Source organism: Lingula anatina, chromosome 7, assembly GCF_051362555.1.
Source record: "Lingula anatina isolate TDL-2025a chromosome 7, LinAna3.0, whole genome shotgun sequence".
Taxonomy (NCBI): Eukaryota; Metazoa; Brachiopoda; class Lingulata; order Lingulida; family Lingulidae; genus Lingula; species Lingula anatina.
The window spans coordinates 22,419,356-22,440,681 of record NC_141773.1 but is presented as its reverse complement, the minus strand read 5'-3'; the positions used below and the strand labels follow the sequence as shown (position 1 = coordinate 22,440,681).

General features: G+C 38.6%; 1 protein-coding gene across 5 annotated transcripts in view; it reads left to right on the top strand.

Moving 5' to 3' along the window:
• The window catches only part of LOC106156573 (uncharacterized), an 80,423-nt gene that overhangs the window by 38,391 nt on the left and 20,706 nt on the right, over positions 1-21,326 (top strand). For all 5 annotated transcript variants that reach the window (XM_087017674.1, XM_087017671.1, XM_087017672.1 and 2 more), the window contains exon 3: positions 12,143-14,407. In XM_087017674.1, the coding sequence (XP_086873800.1) occupies positions 12,596-14,407 (1,812 nt within the window). In that variant the 5' untranslated portion in view covers positions 12,143-12,595. The remainder of the gene's footprint in view (positions 1-12,142; positions 14,408-21,326) is intronic.

Sequence of the window (21,326 nt, the reverse complement as noted above, 5' to 3'; positions counted from 1 at the left end):
TAGAGGCGATTAACATACATATTGCAGGTACTGGTTTTTATCTCTTATTTAAACTTGTTAAATACTAATGTATTTCCAACTGAGAACAATATTTGGCACTTTAAGTCACGAAATGTTGTAACTAAAGGAAATCGAATACTTATGACTTTGTGGCAAGTATGTTTACTGTACATATACCACATTACACCCATGTTTGGTCAAAAATGCCTTTGAACAGGTGGAATCCATCAAAAATCACTATGTTTTTTATATTAATAAGTTTTTACTCATTTTACATTATGGGTCCAAACATTAAAGCTATTCCATAATTAAAGCGACTAGGGGCCAATTTCTATAATATTTTATTAAAATAAAATGGTGAAAATGTTTAATTGTAAATTTGGAGCAAAGATATAGAGAACCTTGCAGGCGAGGCGTGATTAAAACCAAACATGCGTCTTAAGAAACTAATTGGTTGGTCAGTAGTTGTTTGTTCCACAAGTGGCTAGCTTTGTTTTAAATCAGTTTTCTGTTGCAATGCACTGCGTTGACCCACTGACGTTTTTAATACAAACACCCAATGGGCTAGAAACGGCGCTGTTGTTTTCCGATGTTAAGATATGTTGATCTCTATTCTGTTTACAGTTTTTACTTGGTACACCTGATGGATCTCTGTAATTCTGATGCTTATTTCAAACCTACTGGAGACATAGACCCTAAGATCGACCCAAATGAATGTTCGGTTCAAGGTGTGGATATTGCATCTATATGTACATGGGTATGTCAGGAACCGACATTGGTTGTTACCAACAGTGGTGTGTGCATTTGTAATAACGATGCTTTCGCAAAAAAATAAAAAAATAAAAATAAAAATAAATAAATAATAATAATAATAAAAAGATAAATAAATGAAATTAAAAAAAAAACTGCAATGTGCTCGGAAATGTAAAGTAGAACTTTACAACAGGACTTTATAATATTCGTGATTAATTTAGCCCAATATACGTACATGTAACATTCAGTACTGCCGACGGTGGCGTTTACACATGTAGCCTATATCAATACAATCTTGGTTCGGTTTTGATGTTTTAATGCTTATAGTTTCATTGTGTAATGTACTTTTATCTCCAGCACTGCCTTCGATCGTCGGGAATTCTAGATGACGAGATTCCTCGCCGTTTATTTGGTAAACTCAATAGATTAAATTACATCAACCAGCAATGACTCCTAAAATGACGAAAAAATCGTTGCTTTTGATAATTACGACATCTAATTAGTTATTTTTCTCTCTCTGTCTCTCTTTCTCTCTCTCTCTCTCTCTCTCTCTCTCTCACACACACACACACACCTAAAATGTACATTTTCGCCCTTTATTGATGCCTACATATATCTTCCAACATTTATAAGATGAACAGTATAGTCACATGTTCAGGTCAAATGAAATTACTGGTATCTTCACGTACATCGTCTGAAGTACAGGTACAGACCAAATGTAATTCCAGTTTTCTCGAAGCAGCACGGATGGGACGAATCGGTTTCTCGGGTTTTTTCCATGTAACTCCATCACCTAGTGTTAAAAGGCTAGTGTAATATTTGTGGTTGGTCTCGGTGGGATGTATCCGTTGAGTCCCAAATGGGTCTGGATTATTCAAATCCATTCAGCAACTAATACCAAAGGGAGATATTGGTACTAATGAAATGTTTGAACAGGGAAGTCGGTTTAACCGTCTGGTTAGTTTTATCAAACATGATTAACATTGGAGTTCATATGCACGTTTGAGCAATGCTATACCATTGTTAATATCGGTCAAATCAGTGCATCTCCATAATATTTCGGTTCGCCATTTGCTGCCGAGCATTTTTATTTAATTTTACAATCATGAAAGGCTTTTCTTTTTGCATATTTTCGTACATTATTGAATCCTGTGTCTTCTCTTTAAGTCAGTGCAATTAGTCACAATTCAACAGTTTTATTTCAAACATATATTTTCCATTTCACAATATTCATTAGCAGAATTTTCTTAATAGATAAAGCATTTATTTTGTCAGATATTTATCTCAGAAGACGGTTATTTGTAAGCATTACTTACAGTTTAAATAGAACGCCAATCAATCATAATATTATAGGATAATAAAGGCGATAGAGTTAATGTCTATAAAGCTCTCTTAGAATTACATTTAAGAATGTCACTTAACGAGGCAGAGTTTTTTGTCATGTTTGGCGGTTTTTGCGTGATTGTTAGTCGCAGTCCAACAAATGAAGCTCTATTTACACGTACCTAAAAGCGAAAGAGTTGTAATTGCTTTTGAATTGAATTTTATCACGCAATATTGAGATATGTCATGAATTGTTATAAAATACTCGACACTTAAAATTGGAGATTAATCGTTCTTGGATAATTGGAAACTGAAGTAATGGGGCAATTTATGAAGTAATTGGGCACTTGACTCTAATATCTAGATATGGCTATCATTGATAATCCAAACACCGATCAAAGATTTTTTTCAGTTTCATTCTGTCCACAAAAAACTACGTGTTTAGTCGAAAGGGGATAATAAAAAGATTGGATCGATGTAATAGAAGAAAAGAAATACCCTCATGGTCGATGGGTATATTTGTTCATGCCTTCGGTTGTTGTGTGTGAATTCTATTGGCGTCACCAACACAGTGCAGGTTGCATAACTTCACTTTGGGGGCTTGACTTGATCATCTACAAACAACCCCAAAAAGATACAAAAATAGCTGAGAAATAGAAATAGAAGAATGTTGAACTGAAGAACACATTCTCAGCTCAGATGTATTCCGGCTTACAGGCATCAGTGGTTTAATACCGTGTTTGGTTTCAATTGATCCCAGGGCGGTAATCAGGTTAATCTTTGGTCATTCGATCTTATATGTTGGCATTGATCTTAAGTGTATAGAGTTAAGCTTTCTCTGATATCTAATTAGATTTATATGTTTTACATTCCCATAGAAATGAGGCAATCACGCTAATGTGACTAAGAGCCCTTCACAAGGTTTTATCTTGCTGCGAATCTTCCATTTGCTCTTCCAAATTGTGCATATTTTTGTTGAATTACAAGCTAAGTTTGGCTGCAAGTGTTGTATATAATGCATCTACGTAGTAATGAAATGCAGCAACGTCATATTCTATAAATTTAATTGAAAATACATTATTGGTGTTGTTCTTTTTTAGCAAACTAGGTAAAAGACAAACCACACCGGTTGGCAATTACGAAAATAAACAGTGAGAAGAAACAACATGATTTTAAGGGAGTCGAAAGGGCTTATTTTACAAGTGTTAATACAATTAGTTGTCATTATAAGGTTCACAAACCCGTAAGGTTCTGTAAATTTTATGAGGGACACTAAATTGGGACCCTTCTGGACAGATACATATGTACGTAAAATTTCACAGATAACAGCTGACACTTGGGACCATATTTCCAAGAGAAAATCTAGGGAGTGTCATGGGACATGTTGCGTTGCTAAAATCATAAAGTTGATGTCAACTGAAACACGATGACAACTTTGTTTTGTAAGAAGCGCCAATCTCTCCCCCCCCCCCCCCCCCCCCCCCCCCGCTTGCGGCAACACTGACACGAATGACTGGAAGGACTCCGCCATAGCCAACTGATATTTACTTGGACGTTTGATTGAGTGAAACCCAACAACCATAGCTCAGTAATCATTTATTACTTGATTACCTTGATAAATTACCAGGAAAACGTACTTGACACCTGTCGCAGCCACTTTCATTTTTTTCAATGTTCGCGCACATTCGTTGAATATGTCAGCTTCATTTCTCTTTTTGGTTCTTTCCTTTACTTTTTTGGCGTGGTAGCACCCTTAAGGCACGGAGTTGTAACACATTTCTCCTTTTCTTTTGTTAACTTTCCTGTTCACTTTAAGTGATTTCACCGTGACTTTATAACGTATTTCTCGATTGATTTTCTATATTCGTTGACTGGATGCTTTCCATTTCTGACATTGATGTCGAGATGCTTTACTTAAATTCCTTCCTTTCGATATCGTTCATAAGTGTTAACATTTTGTACATATTTCTTTGGTGAATTATAGGCGAAGCATAGTTGGGAGTATTAATATAAATACTCACAGGTGAAATTAGAGCACGTAGCACCCTAAACATTTTTCAAGGGACTCAGAATTTGTCATTTTGATTGAGAATTTCATATCGGCCGACTTACGAACAAGCATCCTCTCGTTTTGAAAGTTGTGCGAATCATCAAAAATATATTTTCTGGGCGTGTTTTCTAACATTATCTCGTACACAATAAGGGCCAGGACGATATTTTGATAATAGTATTCATACCTAGTGTTGAAATGTCTCAAAAGGACTTAAGTGAATCTAGGTATGGCCTTAATCTATAAGGAATAATATGGGAAAACGTGAAGTAATTTTACTTGTTATTCCCATTTCAGTGTTACATGATTGCCTTTTGAGCATATCAGTTTTCCACTTGTTTTGCACTACTCTGGACTACAGTTTAAACGATTTTGCCTACACATGGAATGAAAAAAAAAATACACTCAGTAGATTTACTCAGACATACATATCTGACCCCTACCCTAAACACCCAATCTTTCACTCCAATATTTTTTGTAATACACAAAACAAAATTGCGATCTCTTTTCCTAAGGCGATATAAAAACAGATGGCATCACCGTGCAGTTCTGTCTGCAGACGTAGAGGCGCCACGCTCTTAACTTCCAGTGGAAAGAAGTGGCGACTTTTGAACCCTACGGTGTACCGCGAAATGTCGCGAGCCGCTTGTGTAATACCGCCGATGTCGGTAATTTCCTAGGTGCCTTAACAAACAGATGCGCGAGTCAGTTTTGTGATATCAAGTGTAATTACTTTGACACTAGCGTCAAGTCAATTCCAAACGTTATTTTATTTCCACGCGCTTACGTACGTTTGCAGGCTTTGGGCTACTCATTCCCGTTTTGATAAAAAAGAAACACTTCAAAATATGAATGCCACGCGTTTGAAATAACTGCAAGAGCATCACTTTTATTTTGCTCAGCAGTTTACTCACCCCATGATTTGTTTAGAAATTATTCACGTAAATATCAAAGAGTACCTGTCTCTTCCATTCGCTGCCTCACCATACTAAAACGTAACCAAATTTATAATTAAAACAGTGTGCCGCGTGCGAATAAGTCTCCACGATAACCCTTGCTTCCTCATTGATGTTTTTATTTATCAGCCTAAAACATCCCATGTATCCTGTTGCTAAAAGGGATCGTCGGTAGAATATGATATTGACAAGCGGCAATGCAGAACGAATACTGAAAGAAAAATTAAACGAGAAGCAAGTCGCTCATGTCCCGAAAGTTCGGCCCTACCTTCTGCCGACGTAGTAGTAATTGTTTCCCACTGAGCATGTCTTATCAAATTTACCATACCGGATCGATTGTGGCGTAATACATTGTTCATTTTAATGTGACTGAAGTAGAGCAACCGTTTAGCCCGCGAAAGAGTTCATAAAATAAATCATCTCTTTATCCAAGGGTATTAAATTAATAACCTTCTCTTAGTAAGGAATCTAATGTTAGCTATATGATGCACATTTTAGTGTTATCGATATTCTATTTCTCTTTCATCATCATTTGTTGTATCAATATACAAAGAAATGCCACTTAAATTCGATATGTGCTAGGCTGACGCGCGCACGCGCGCGCGCGCGCGCGCACACACACACACACACACTTACACGCACAAACGTTCGCGCGCAAACACGACCGCACCCTGTCCACTCTTAAATAATCCTGGAAACGCGCTGTGTTTTCGAGCCCTATGATGCAATTGCAATTAAGCTATTGAGCTAACACTTGTAGTTCAAGTGCCAATCGTGTATTTATTAATCACTTTTTGTCGTCTAGCCGACAACGTGTTAAAATAGTCAAAGTCATACGCAAAAGCCGTGATCTCAGGTGACTGAAATGCCCATACACCATTTAAGTTAAATAAAGCAAGAAATCATCTTAAAGTTTAATGCGCTACTGTTCTTTCATTGCACATGATCGGCAGAATATTTGCAGCTTAAATAAATTTCGTCATGATGCTCAGTGTGATATAAACATGCAGACTGTATATAAGCATGAAGGCTGTTGTAAAAGTTGTCTGCACACATCGACGTTTATCGCAAGACAACCACGAAGGTGTTCAAACCACTTGTGCCAGTTCTTTTACTTAAAAGTACACTGTCCGCGTAATTGTGTCTACATATGCTGCAAAGGTACCTATTTTTATACTTTATACCTAAAAAACGATGGTACCCCTCAAATAAAAGGAACCCAATATTCTTCTTAAATGTGCCTGGAAAAATCGTTGACGGCCTTAGTGACTGGCCTGTCGTTTAGAAGTAAGTGATTTAATTAGAAATGTCTTTAATTAGAAATGTCATAAAACATGTTAAGTTACCAGTCGAACAAAAATCCTCTAGTATTAGGAATAGGCTTCTTTTTTTTTTAGGAAAACTCCATTTGTTTAAAATATTCCGGATATGACACCTTTAAACTGCAAATTGTCAATGCTGTCTCTATCTCTGTCTGAAACAATAACCAGTGTTTAACTGAGTGTGACACACCTCAACAGGCATAACCCTGTGCCCATAACTGTTAGTCTCTTTGAATATTTATAATTGTCCGAAACGAATCTCCATCGGCAAAAGATCGCTTTGGCATTCCATGCACTCTTGGGACATTATGTTTCTTGTTGCTCCAGATTATTTGAAGTGTTATACAAAAAAGTTCCGCCTGCGGGGCTGTCTCATGGCGCCTTAAATCCAATATGATCACTTTTTTTTCAGCGACGTAATATGCTTATGGAACTCGAGGTCTCCCGTACGTAATGGTTTGTGACTGGGTAAATATAGTATTGGTCGATCTCTTCCGTCTGTTGCTTGATAAAATGTCATGGGGGAGAGTTTCACTTTGTGAATTAGTAGTCAAAATAGATAAAATCGGTTCCTTGTAATTGTTGCCATATAATAGGACCAAAAAGGTCAATATGCATTGTGGCTTGTCTATGGGAGTAGATATTACGTTTTGCCAACACTGCATGCTCCCAGTGTGGTCTGGTTGTGGTCGTTTCTTACTTCGTCAGCATAGTCTTGGGTCATCGGCGTTCTATGCCATTCAGTATGAGAATGTATCGACCCTGCCTTTTGTTATGTCTTAAATTCCATTTAGGAAAAAACTGGATCCCCCTATGAAGGGCTGTCTTACCCTGAAAAAATCCACCTCCCGGTCTTTGTTTGGCACTCTGAGTCAAGTACCTACAGGTCATAAGGTGCGAGAACAGTCAGGTTTACGAAGCCACCAGGCCATCAAGATTGCTAAGGCGTGACTTGATTGGAACTGAACTTTACAGATTTCCCTGCAATTAGAGCAATGATCACCGAGCCGAAAACCAACGGCAAAGGACCACGTTCTTCTGACGACCAATAATAACTTGATCTTCGTGTTTGTGTGTTTCAAGGACGCTGGTATTTACCGGTGCAGAAAGCTGAAATGACCCTTATCTCTTTCAAATTCACAGTGGCATTAATACTTGGGAATCGTGCTCATTGAATCGTCAGTTTCGTGCGGAGGTATCGGTATAGAATTGCCTTCCGCCTTGCACCAAGCGGTCAGTGGCAAAAAGTGCATATGTATTAAGGCTTCAAGGACGATTCAACACAAAGCTGTATTCCCGTCTGATTAAACGGAAACCATAGAAAAGTGGACAATTTTTTGATCCCTAAAGAACAAACGACAGGCTCTTGCATGTCTACGTATTCTGGTGATTGCAAATTAAGTCCGTTGATTGCACATGCGCACATGGTTGTTGATTGTCGTACAAGAAAACGCCGAAGCCGCTGTCTAGTAATACTTTCTGATATTTTGGTTTAACGCGAAAAAATTAATGAATTTATTGCGTAACAAAACATTGTGTTAATGTGATTTAAAAAAAAAGATGCCCCAAGATGTCAGTGTTTTCATGTAATTACACTGGCGTATAACCGTCGTTCACATATTAACCAAATTATATATTTTCTTCAAAATGCACAATTATTGTCATTTTCCCCAGTTTTCTCTTTTCCTATGAATTTCAAGTTGTTAAACTGAAAAAACGTTGCCGACAGTATTGGACTTGTCGAGATTCATTTGGACTTCAGTTTCGTAACCTGCACCAACACACGGAGATGACAGAGTGCCCAGGTTAATTAAAAAGATAAAAGGCGCGACCTCGACGCTTTCCTTCTAATGAAAAGGGTTGGTGAGAGAACGACCATGATTAACGGCGTCCAGGATAAGGTGGATGATACGAGCACGTATCTAGCTACGCAAATACGGTTGACAACAACTAACACCGAATTGCCTGGTTTTATCGCCCCCATTTTCTGCTGCATTTACGAAAAATGGGTTTTTAATCTGCCCTTTCGAATAAAGTTCAGCTCAAGGCTTAATCTTTCTTCACTCACAGTCATTAAAGACGGCTTAATTGTCATATTTTCCCGGAAACGATCTCAGTGATGTAGCCAAGTGACATTTTGTTGATAAACAATGGAGATTAAAAGACGCTATTATAAAGGGTTTGTGGTTAAGTATAAAGATAACAACCCCCTTTAAATTAAAAGGTAATGATTGTTTCAGTTATAATTTTGGATCCCTGATGCACCGTATTTTCCCAAGGTAAATAGATTTCTATGGTCCGGTGTGGAATTGCATTGGAATTCTGATTAATTTTAAACAGAACAATCGACGTTAGCTTAGGAACTGGTCATTATGAATGTAATTACCTTATATTACTGACAAAGTGCTCTAACGTAAGGAAACAATTAGAACTTGATACGAACTGCAAATAACGACCTGCATACGGAGATTATTCATGTCATTGGAATCAAATAATGAGAACGCTTTTCCTCCCTGCTGTAAAGAGTGGGCGTAATTAAGAAACAGATATTTCCATAAGCACTTTGTTTGGCTTTTAGCTACAACGTCCGAGTAAGACTCCATAAAAATACGCCTCGTCTCTGGATCATAATTAAAACAAATTTAATTTCCTTTATTGTCAATAATAATGAGTAAAATGTCCTAAGTAGCCAGGCTACAGCAAAAAGCCACCGCAGAACAAACCGTTATTTCGCCCTTGTACCACTTGATTCCTTCTAAGAAAGTAAATACATTAAAGAGCGCGTTTAAGCAGCTAGCTACGCTTCCAACATTGCATATTGCCGTCTTGGGAAATGGGTTATTTTATATGTAGACGTACTTTTATTAAACCAGTTATATTTTTCCATTCATATTACCGACGTTCCCTTTCAATGCGTGTGCAATGAATGAGATGGAAGCGACTTAAATATCCATAGTTTATGGATGTAGTATATAAGCTAATCAAATGACAATCTGTGTTATTGTTATGTGCTAATTCGCTTTTAGCAACAAAGTGTTTTCATGCTGAAAGCACGAAATAAAACCTCTTCCGATAATGTTAACTAGGAAAGCACCCAGAGAACGTACAGGTAGTCGCCAAGGACCCTGCTCGCTAAACTGTAGTACATCTGCTGCACAAGGGTGAAGATCATTGGCCCTATATGGTTAATAACTTTTTAACTCGTGGATCCAGATAGTGATCCGAATCAGGGATCACTACCATTATCTGATCACTTTAAAGTTAGCCAGTTTCTGGCCTATTCTGAAAATTTCATCAAAATCCATTTATAACTTTTTGAGTTAGGCTGGCGACAAACAAACACTCAGACAGTCACGTTGATGAAAACATAACCACCTAGGCGTCGGCAATGATGCCTTAAGTGCTTACACACTTTCAATCTTTTATGACATTGCTTTAAGTAGAGAATATCCGACAGGTTTTGATTGATACTTTCGTCTCATGACAGCAGGCTAGTCGTCAGTTGTCATAAAAAAAGTTATCAAATAACTTTCTGTTTACCTGAAACATTGAGATTCCCGGACAGCCGTAATTAAAGCTGGGTCTTATATTGTAGTAGCAGCTGTCCTCGGGAGTTTTTATCAAAATGTCTTCATAAAGCTTTAGCCTTTCCTTACATATGAATAAAAACATAATCAATAAATTCCACTACTTGTGATGGACATTCTAGGTTTTACACGTGAAGAATCATTAAGCCACTTTGGGTCCGAAGATCTAAAAAAAATATGTTGTCCGGTCAGACTACATTGCACTGTTTTGTTGTTAGAAACTTGAAAACAGGCATTGCGTTGACATCGCTTTGCTACAATTTCACCAACTCTATAACTACCTTTAAATTTACTCGTATATAGGTTGCATTTGCATTTCACTTCTATAAAGAAAATATACCTGTGGTTAGTAAGAATCAGTTTGACCAGCAATGGCGTAGCATATTATACAGCGAAAGATAAACTTTAATAATAAACAATCCAGTGTCGTTCATCTTTTCATCAGTGCGTTTTTGCTGCTTATTTTATGTTTAAAATATTAAAGACGATTTTTGGCAAGCACTGGGCATTTCAAATTGTCTTCTTTGTATCCAGTACCTCACAGATCGACCCTTCAATGGGAATAATATGCGACTATTACATCAAATGAGTAAAGTAAGTCGGTACTTAATTGATTTGATGTCTGTCAAAGTACTTGTCATCGCTGATACATTATGGAGTGGTTGTAAAAAAGGACAATACCGAATTTTCATTTATTGTACTTTCGTCTTAGATAGCATGAGCTCGCACTGTATAAACCGTGGTAGAAGTATTTTGAAAATGTTTTGACATGAGGGGAATCAAAATCCTTACTGAATACCTTAAATGATATTGTACACTTGAAAACCCTTAATGCTGGTCCCGGAGTTTTTGAATTATCACGCTGAGTATTCATTATTTATCAGTACAACTTGTAAGTGAATAATAATAGTTTGATGGATTTTATTAATGCATGATTCAAATTAATACCGGTTCATTCAACATGTTCGTTTGATTGTTATATCATTTCAGACGAAGTCTCTTGGCAAAGCATTGTCACTTCAAAGTACGAGCCTTTAAATAAAGTAATGTAACCATATTGGCATTCCTACTTGGTAGGTAAGCGCGATTTCGCCTATGCAACAAAAGAGGTTCGGTACACATAGAGACGATCCGGTTATGATGAAAAGAATCTTTCATCACAAAATGAAGTAGATGAATGAAATCTTAGGGTTTTGAAGTGTTTGGATGCAGCTGTAGCACTTCATGAATACACACAAGGGAAGCTTGGAGTGTAACAAGGTTATGACACGGTATTGCATGTAGTTTCGCAGGGATGAGTTTGCCATTACAGTCCATTAATTTTAAGAGAAATTTAAGCCGCAATCGATGTCTGTTTCAGATGTCACATTTAGAAATTTTCCAGTCCATGTAAAACGGTTTCGGTTTGGAAATCAAATGACGTTAACCTTAGATATTTGAATCTGCTATTCACTGGGATGTAGCCAAGGCAGCATACAGCGTACTTTTATAGCGTTTAACATTTTAATACACGATTAATGGGTACCATAACTTAATGCATGGAAAGGTGAGAGCGTTATTTAGAATAAGTGTCGGTTGGACGCACGGCTACAGTTTTGAACACCCGCAAATTAGGGTCTCACCTTTTGTTTTATTGACTATCACATGTGCAAATAAAAAAGAAATATAATAAAGATAGAAATATGACACAATTTCATGAACAGGGCAATGTTCAAGATGCATATTAAGAGAGTACTTATTTTTAGTCATTGCCGCTAAACCTGACCAAATGCCACCGTGTAGTCTCAAAGAGTATGCTTTAAAGAAGTTATAGTAACACAGAATTTTGTCACATCATTTTCCGAAAATTGATATTTAAACTGATATTTTTGCTTAGTTTCTGCTTACTTTCTGAGAGATTAAGTTTTGTTGACTTTTTTGGTTTGTAGATTTTATCTGTGTTTTTTAAGAAACTCGTCCTTATAATCCATATACATTACAATCAGGGCATTTACTCTCGCTTCTTGTGTATCTTTAAGGTTGTTAAAGTACAAGATTATAAGCATGTTTGAATTTACAGAGTAGGAGTAAATACACACATCGTATTGTTTTAACAATATTTATACATTTAAAAATGGATAATTTAATAATGCATCACATCTTCTTTTGCAGGTCTCCCTTTTACAATGAGTACCTTCAGCAGCCATGTGGTGTTAAAGTGCACGTATTGACTGAGGATGAAAGCTTCAGGAACCATGTCAAATTAGTGATAACTATTTGATAGCACTGGAAAATGTGAAAAACAGATCCACGCTTATAGATAGAAATTGAAGTGCGGATTTCATGAAACATTTTAGATTTGGAGAGACTGACCACCTGACAGCTACGTGACCTATACAAAGGGTTTTCCCCCTGTTAAGAGGGTCGTAATCAAAATAACCGCTGTTAAGCGCTAACTGACCTCCTACACCAGCTAATTGCCGTTGGATGGGTTGAAAGAAGCCAGGAACGCACATCAACCAATAAAATGTTTTCAAAATGACAAGAAATCGCCCAAGCCTGTGCGCGTTTCCTGGTCTGGAGTAATTATTTTCGTTAAAGACCATTGGAAAAGACAACGCGAGCATGGCAAGTTCAACGCACATGCCACGTCCCAACATTACAAACGTGGATGGGTTTACCGGAGGGCTTATCACCAACAAAGGTGAAATACCAGGCGGCAGGGAGCTAGAGAGCGCTGCACACCGTGCAGTTAATGTTACAGAGGCTCTATTGGAAGCACGGAACACCTCTGTTGCCGGAGGCGTCAATGGAAACATCTTCCCCGAGCTTTTTCGGTACAATTCCAGTGATTTTGACAAGACAGTTGCCGCCAATGATTCGAGAAATTATCACATAGCTAAAAACGTCAAACAGATTCTAATCAAAGGTTTTCAAACGAACTTAGAAAATACTACGCGCAACGCCGACGGGGACGTGATTAGATACGCAAACACAGAAGCCAATAAAGAGCCCGGGTTTCCAGGAGCTGCTTCAGAATCTGACGGCGCTGCTACCACGACGCTCCGCAGCTGGTGGCCAAGTTACGGTGACTTCAACAACAACAGTGATACTTCCACTTCTTCCGTTTTTCAAAACACCACTTCAAGTGTTCCTTCCGATGCTAAGTCAATAATACGGTCAGGTCTTAAAAACTTGACCGATGAACTTACCAGCGGCTCTGATACTGATGGTGCTACGACTCCCCACTCTGTCCAGATTACACTAAGCGGCGAGTCACGGCCTTCTCACTTGCAGCTTTGGAAAAAACGTTTCACTGAGACGACCTTTACCGACCATTTCCGTGGCACGGTAGGGGATCAAACATCAGGCAGCTACTACAGAGGTAACTTTACAAATACTTTCAATAATGTAACCGATATAGACGATGGAATCGGCGTCGGAACTGAATCAGCTATCACCACGTCGTCACCTGGCACTGAACGCGCCGCTGGTTTCTTCAATGTGTCCTCTATTAATAACTCAACACCGACTTTTAATAACAGTGCATCAGTAACGCATTTTACAGACCGACAAAACATTACCGCGGAATTGTTCGATGGTGCTAAAGCTGCCGCGCAGGCTTTCACGGAATCTATTAAAGACCCTGGAACATTTTTTACTTCATCACCTTCTGAAGCAGGTGAACTAAACAAACATTATTCAAGCACACCTGTCGGTAGTTCATCTGTAAACTCATCATCGGGCTATTTGAATTTAACTTCCATTACTCCACCTACTTTATCTGATCTATCGGAAACGCTGGTAGATAACTTAACACAGTCTAGCTTCCAGCACGAGGAACTGCAGTCAATATCGAGCTTTGCGCAGTATCCGGCTTATGATCAACTCCAAAGTGCAAAAACCGTCGCAAACACATTTCCGAGTGTTGTTGCGAACAGCAGTGATTGGACAAAACCCTCGAGTGTTGTTCGAGAGACGATAAGTGTCGTGCACAATGTCACTGGAAGTTTAACCGAAGCGCTGACCGCTAATACATCCTCTCTTGTTACCGAGAGGCTGAAAGAGAGCTTTAACAGCACGTGGTCGACGAACGCCGCGGCTGCAGCCGGCGCTGGTCCCCATGGAGAAAGCGCGTTCCTAGTGAATACCACCCTGGCAGACCTCATGTGCCCTAACGCCACTTGGTGCGTGTCTGTCACCACCGAGTACGCCAACGTGACCAATGGTACAGAGGAGAGCGACGCGGATATACGCTACTGGCTTCTCTTCCTCCTCTTCATCCCGCTGTTGACTATCTTCGGCAACGTCCTGGTGTGTTTAAGTGTCTTTAAGGAGAAGTCTTTGCAGCATGTGACCAATTATTTCATCGTCTCCCTGGCCGTGGCGGACATCATGGTGGCCTTCCTGGTGATGCCCCCGGCCGTTTATTATGAGGTAAGTTATCGTCTTGTCATATTTAGGGTCGTGGGGTGAAATACTTAAATGTTAACTTACCTTCATACACACACGCGGGCACGTGTACACACGCACGCATACACACGATTGTTATTGATAAAATAAATTAAATAATACACCTAAAACCCCCCTTTCTTCTTATTCAATTCCCTTTAAAGCCACCACCACATTTTAAAAATGTAGAGATTTAATCAAAATAAGACAGAGGTCTGCTGAGAAATTCTGTGAGGGATTGAGATGTCCAGTTTACAATTACATCGATGTACGTGGAAAGTAATCCAAGTCTGGCATACCATCAGTTAAACATTCTGTTTGCCACACTGAGTATTTGCGGTGAGACATTAAGTATATGGTTACTCCAGTTCTGGTGAGAGATGTATATCAACGCATATCAAAGCTTTATTTAGATTACTTATTTATGTGACTTTTGATTTAATCAGATGTTTAGCTTTACAAAATAACTATGATTTCTCCAGTGTTTAATAGCACGTTCATGTGTACATTAATGATGAGACAAACGAATGCAAATCTTGGTCACGAAATATACTTCCAGATTCGGCTGAGTTGCATGTGTGTTATCAGATCTATTTTTCCTTGCGGGTTTGTTTGCTCCTACAACCACAGCAAGTGTGTTGTGCAGACTTCAACGTGCGCTGGAAATATGTTTATACGTAACCAGCCTTGGCCACGGGCAGGCAAGATCTGTCTGTTAGGAATAATAACATTTGTCTGACTCTTTATTCCATGTATTCATATATTTGTATAGCGCATGCGAGGTATTCCATCGAGATAGCTCTTATACATTACAAGTTCAAAAGAGAGATAGTGTCAGATTCATAAATGATGCACAGTAACGAGGTTCTGGTTTTGGTGTAAACTCTATTCGTTTTTGAATAATCTCGGGAGCTTTCTTTTGACATTCACACAATCCGTTAACTGACCTTATTGCTGTAACTATGACTTCTTCGGAAATGTTGTGTCGGGCGCTAATTACATAAATTTGCGAGGTGACATTTGTGATCACCGCGTTTCAATCTCTGAAACGCTGAGATTTGATCTTGAAAAAAGGCATAATTCTTCGGTCACCCTCTCGTTGTTATTATGTTTTCATGTGTAAAAAAGCCTGGTGTAAAAGCACGTGCAACTGTGCGTGATTTGGACTACCCCATTGCAGTATATTGATATCAGTGGGACATCGTGCAAACTGTTGATGCTCATCATAGGTTAAGGTACAAAATATTCCATTTGAAATTACAACTGCAATATTTTCACTGACACGTGATATCTAAGACAGTGAACTACTGCTACAGCTGATGACCGGGTGAAGAAAAAACGCTCACCCTACATGTACAAACGCTTGCTTTTATTTTCTATAACGGCAGATATTTATCCTCTACACCAACACCATATTGTTATAAAGGTATATATATTTGATACCATTCTTGATTTCTATGCCAACGCAAGAATACGTTCTATATTACTTTACGCCTTTTTTTTATAATAACACAACAAGTACCAGTCCATACATTCGTTTTCTGTACATAGCTAGATTTCATTCAATACCAATTTTCTCTTGTCTCATGTGCCAACTGAATATTACATACAATCTCAACCTACGGATGTCTATTTTGCCTCCTCATCCCACATGCAATTTTATAGAACAATCTTGGAAGTTTGCATGCGATCCTCAGGGTTTAATGAACGGCTCATCATGTCATGTTAGCTTTAAGAAAACAAGCAGGGCTACACCATGAGTTATGCCGATTTTTTGCCTAGTTCCTTATTATTTCGTTAACTTGCTTATAACGATATAAGCGCGATATGTAAACATACGTGTAAATACACTGTACATTTTTGTCTAATTAAAGATTAACCCTCGACATTCTACATTTTGTCCACATTATATACGCATTCCATTGTGTCGGCTCTTTGAGAAACTCTCAAGTCATTATTCCGACTCGTTGCCGATATTGGTTTTATATAAATATACGTGTCATTCAGATGGTCAATTATATCGCAATCGAGAAAAATTCGCCCCGGTCATCTTAGATGTATCTCTGTATCAGCTCTTTCAAGAGATGCTAGTCTGTGTTGTCAGTTCGCTTCCGCCTTCCTCCCCGGTGGTTTAACATCAACATGTATGAGCAAGTAAAAGGGAAAAAAGAACTCAATATCGGTTCATTTACCTCGGTTTTCAATAAGGCAGGGTCGTGCTGCGAGGCAGGGTTTTATACCCGACCGCTTAATACACGCTACTAGTGAATGGTGAAACATCTTTACGTGTGGTCATAAACCTCAGCAGTATAGAATTACTTTGGAAATTCACGTAGAGTTTGATAGCTATTTTTTTCATTTCAAGATTATGGTGTTAGGTCAGGCAAGGCGAATATTAGATAGTGGCCTTATTTATTTGCTTGGTCCTACGGATCCTCTGCGGATCCTCTCCACAAAAAGGCACTACGTTAAACGTTATTAGAAGTGATATTTTGGAAGGTACCGGTGAAAGGCAATGGGGGATAGATAAATGATTTTTGTGACCTTAGAATGAACAACACGCGGGCGTTGTCCTTCCCTCAATACCTAAAAGCCACAATACCTCCCACACGATGCAGTTAATAGTCATGTTTTCTGTGCTTGTGTATGGGTTTTCTTTCCGATGACCTTGGCGAATCGTCTATAATGTGTGTATAACGGACATCACGGTACCATAGCCGCGGTAGATGGTCCGTGGGTAGTGGAGAAAATATACTGGGATCATGGTGCCATAAAACAAGAGGATTAATAAAAAGAACATACCTTGTACTATTACATTCGATATTAAACCCACGCCTTAATTGTGTTGCCTTTTACGGAAATCGCGTTGTGACATTTTTAATAGAAAAGATGTGGGTTTAAAAAGATCCATATCTTAATTATATCTGTGTTAGGAGACAGTCTAACCAACTTCGACCAGCTCACGGCGTTGTGAGAGATGCGTACAATGCACAGCGGTCTATTTATTGGGCAGAATCTCACATGAGTTTGGGTTAACTACTTGATGTCTGTGAAGGATTTTATCTTAGTACAATCACATATCGTGTATAAGAGGTAGTTGAATGTCCCTGTGAGACTAGTAGACGCATATCAATCGCTTGTGAAATGCATGTCGGGTCAGGAGAACAGAGATAATCCATTGCTAAAGGCACTGTAGGTGTTTAAGGGTGGTATGAAAGCGACATGATTTGATGTCAGCTTCGAGTTTACTATGAAAACGAACATACAAACGCATTGAGTGATATATATTTATGTGTATGGGAGCGTGTGTGTGTGTGTGTGTGTGCATGTGTTTGTGCGTGCGTGCGTTTGTTTGCAATCTAGCATTGTTTTTGCCAAGACAGTTCCAATAGAAAATTAAGTCCCTATGTCTCTGTAGAGGCACGGTATCCAAAACGAATGATATTTTGCTTCTGCATCAGTGTCCAGTCCGGCACTCTTACCCGTAGTAAAAACACATACATGGGTACTGATATCTGGTCGTTGAAAACGGGAATATAATGTTTGTAGATAAAAAAGGGGGAAAAACTTCTGTTCAGCAACAAAGAAGGCTTATTTCTGCATGTCTCTGTCACATCTTAACCTGTCAGCGGATGAGCATATGTCACGACGAGATGACATTGTTGCTGTATTTCCGTTGACAAATAGATTTTCTTCAACATTGAGTAAATGTTTCGGCAAGCCGCTGCCATTTGGAGCTTCTTTTTTTTTTACAGTTTTCATTACTCATTTTGCCTGACACCAATTTTACCAAAAACATTAGTATGGTATCAGAAAATGAAAACGTAACAGGCGACGCAGATGAAAGGATTTTGATGTAATAATTGTCTATCGATTAGTCACGGCACCATTATTGCGACAGGTCTGTTCTTTCTAAATTACTGTACCTTGGTCATGTTAGGATTTACATAGACCAAATGCGTGTCGATGTTATTCATTTACCCGCCTTTATTTTCTTCTTATTTGAAATGATTATATCAAAAATGTAACTTTTGTGGATTGTTAGAATAGATTATTGGTGGGCTTTTCGAAATAACCCTGATTTAAACCTGTATCTTTCACAACAGGAAAATCGAATCGAAGCTAACGATCACATAAAAGGCATGTTGGGACCGCAGTCAAGGTCCCCCAAATATTAGAAATTCTAAAACAGGTTGAAAAGCAACCCGTTAGTACGCCCAGATCATTGATTCTTTTAGTGCATAAAGCCCTTAGCGTATTGCAGCGTAACCACGAACTTCATAGGTTTTCTGACCCCAAGTATAAAAATAAAACAGTCAATGCATTATCTGCTTAACAAGTCCCTCGTGTAACTGTATATTAATTTCACAGCTTACATGTACGAATACCATGATCAGTTTTCTTTCGTTTGTTTTAAACTGAAATTGCTTCATTACGGAATCCAACATTCAGACAACGATTATAAAAATTACGTGCCGTCATCCTATTATCTTGGATGCAAGTTAACTGCCATTTCGATTATGCTTTATATAAATGACAAGAATAAATGACAACAAGTCTGAATGCTTTGATTCATCCAGTAGTTTATAAAAAAATTAATACTTAAATTGCCGTTGTATTACTTTGCAAATCGAGCAATAGATATATACTTTCTGTTATGTAATATTATGTACCAGTGATGCTCATATTTCCGATGCTGTGTAGGCTTAATTATTGTGGAAATCAGTTTGTTCCACAGTGTACTGTGTCCCTTAACACAAAGTGCACCCCGCCTTTTATTATTCCCACAGCTCATTCGCTACATTAACTTCTAAAGTATGAGTTGCACGCTGGTGATACTTTCCTCATGTTTTTTCATTGTTTTATGCATGTTTTATTTAATCACGTTGAGATAATTATTGAGCATGCATGGTTTTGGTTTATCTCCATTTGGACTGAGTAACAATAAATGCCAGTGTCCATTGTAGCGATGGGTGTACGATTGCCAGTTAAAGCCAAGCCTGTTCGACTGAACGCGGTTTGTCGGCTAATGCCTGATATTACGTATATCTGATACTTTGAGAATTGCCTAACTGGAATTTTGATTCATCACCCGGCCGTTGAGATCTCTATGTTGAACTGATTTCAGATGAGTTTTAGTGAAAATCGAGTGATTATGATATATGATTATGGAAGACGTGGACGTAGAGGAATAGTGAGTAGTTAATAATTGTCACCAGAATGAAAAAGTGCTACAAAGGTACATTGCCACATGATGTGCGCTTACGTGTATTGGGAGCATTTGTATTAAAGAGATTGGATTGTTAGCTAATCCTGCCATAGATCGGCACCTCTCTCTCTCTCTTTCTCTCTCTCTCTCTCTCTCTCTCTGATGACTATAAGTAATTCCATCCAACCCCCTACATTCAACCTCAGCCCTACTCTGGGTGCCTCATGTTTACTATACGTCTGCCAGCGGCTTCGCGCTTCAGAAGACAGCATTGGATTAGCTGTCGGTTTAGTGAAACGTGAAGAGTGCGTTTTCGTTTTTTTTCCTTAGTAATTTCGGCTCATTGCCCAGGCCCAGTGAAGCTCACTATGTACTTGTGTGCTCCATTGGCTTACGATGACCGCCAGGATCTTATGATTGCTGGTATGTAATTTTAGATGAAAGTGGAGGGGGGGGGGGGGGGCGGAGGAGGGGGGGGGAAATGTTTATATGAACCATGTCTTGGGGAAAATTCATGGGTAAAATAAAATAATAATAAAAAAAAGAAAATGAAATAAAATAATTAATCAGCACGAACAGAAAAAAACATATAAAAAATTGCACAGCTTGCTGCGGCGAATGGCGGAAACGATAATGCGTTGCCTGCTTCCAGGCATTCGCCTGGTTAGGTCGCAAAAAGTGACAGATACGCGCAGTACGCTTACTGAACTCGCACTAAAAGCAAGAAAAACGGAGGCCTTCTGCTTGATTAACCTCCATGAACACCTGCTGATTTTATACAAATGGCGCGTTATACTTCATAACGCAACGTCCTCTTTGATTTCAAGTGATGATGGTGTTGCACTTAGGCTTGGCTCAGAGTCCCCGTTAACATGACATTAGGGCGCAGTTTACACATGCTTTAGTGAACAAACGCGATCAACCAAAATCAGTACGGTTTTTATCTTAAAAAAAATAGGATACAGAAATGTTTTACAAAAATTACTAACTGGCAACTTTTTTCCTATATGAAGATAAAGAGTTTTTTCCTTTTATACTCGTTATCCAGCGCCCAGAAAGTTACGCGTCGTAAACAATAATATAATTATAGATTTATGAAGCAGAGAGATGAAGCAATTCGGTTTAAGCAAACGTAATTTGGCATTGATCTTCAACCCTTGGAACTGTTGATGTCCTCCAATTGTCATACCTCTTCAAAAGCGGGAATGCGTCTGCATAAATAGTACAGCGCACTGTCATAATATTACAGAGAACTTTGCTCTGTACTTTAATTCAAAAAAACTTCCAATCGATAGCACACGATTCTCAGTATTGATGGAACGCTCTCGGTGTTGCATTATTCATTTCTGATTTTGATCAGTATAGTGTTTACACCTATTATCTAGTCCGTCTCTGGGCCGTTCTTGGTTTGCACCATACATTCAGCTTCCGTCGCTATGGTTTAGCTTACTAAAGTGAGAAATATTGCCACCCTGACCTTACTGTTCCATCTCCAAAAGCACCGATTCTGGATCTATACTGAAAGGTGAACTCGTATGTACGTGTAAACGGGGTTATCTATATATTTAGAATCCCTTCCAAACATGAGCCGGGTTTCTTGTTTGAAAGTAGAGTTCCGTTCGAGATCATGAGGCAAAAGTCGTGTCATCGAACGGTTCCTGTTGCAATGATGATACAAAAATACGTTGCCTGTGG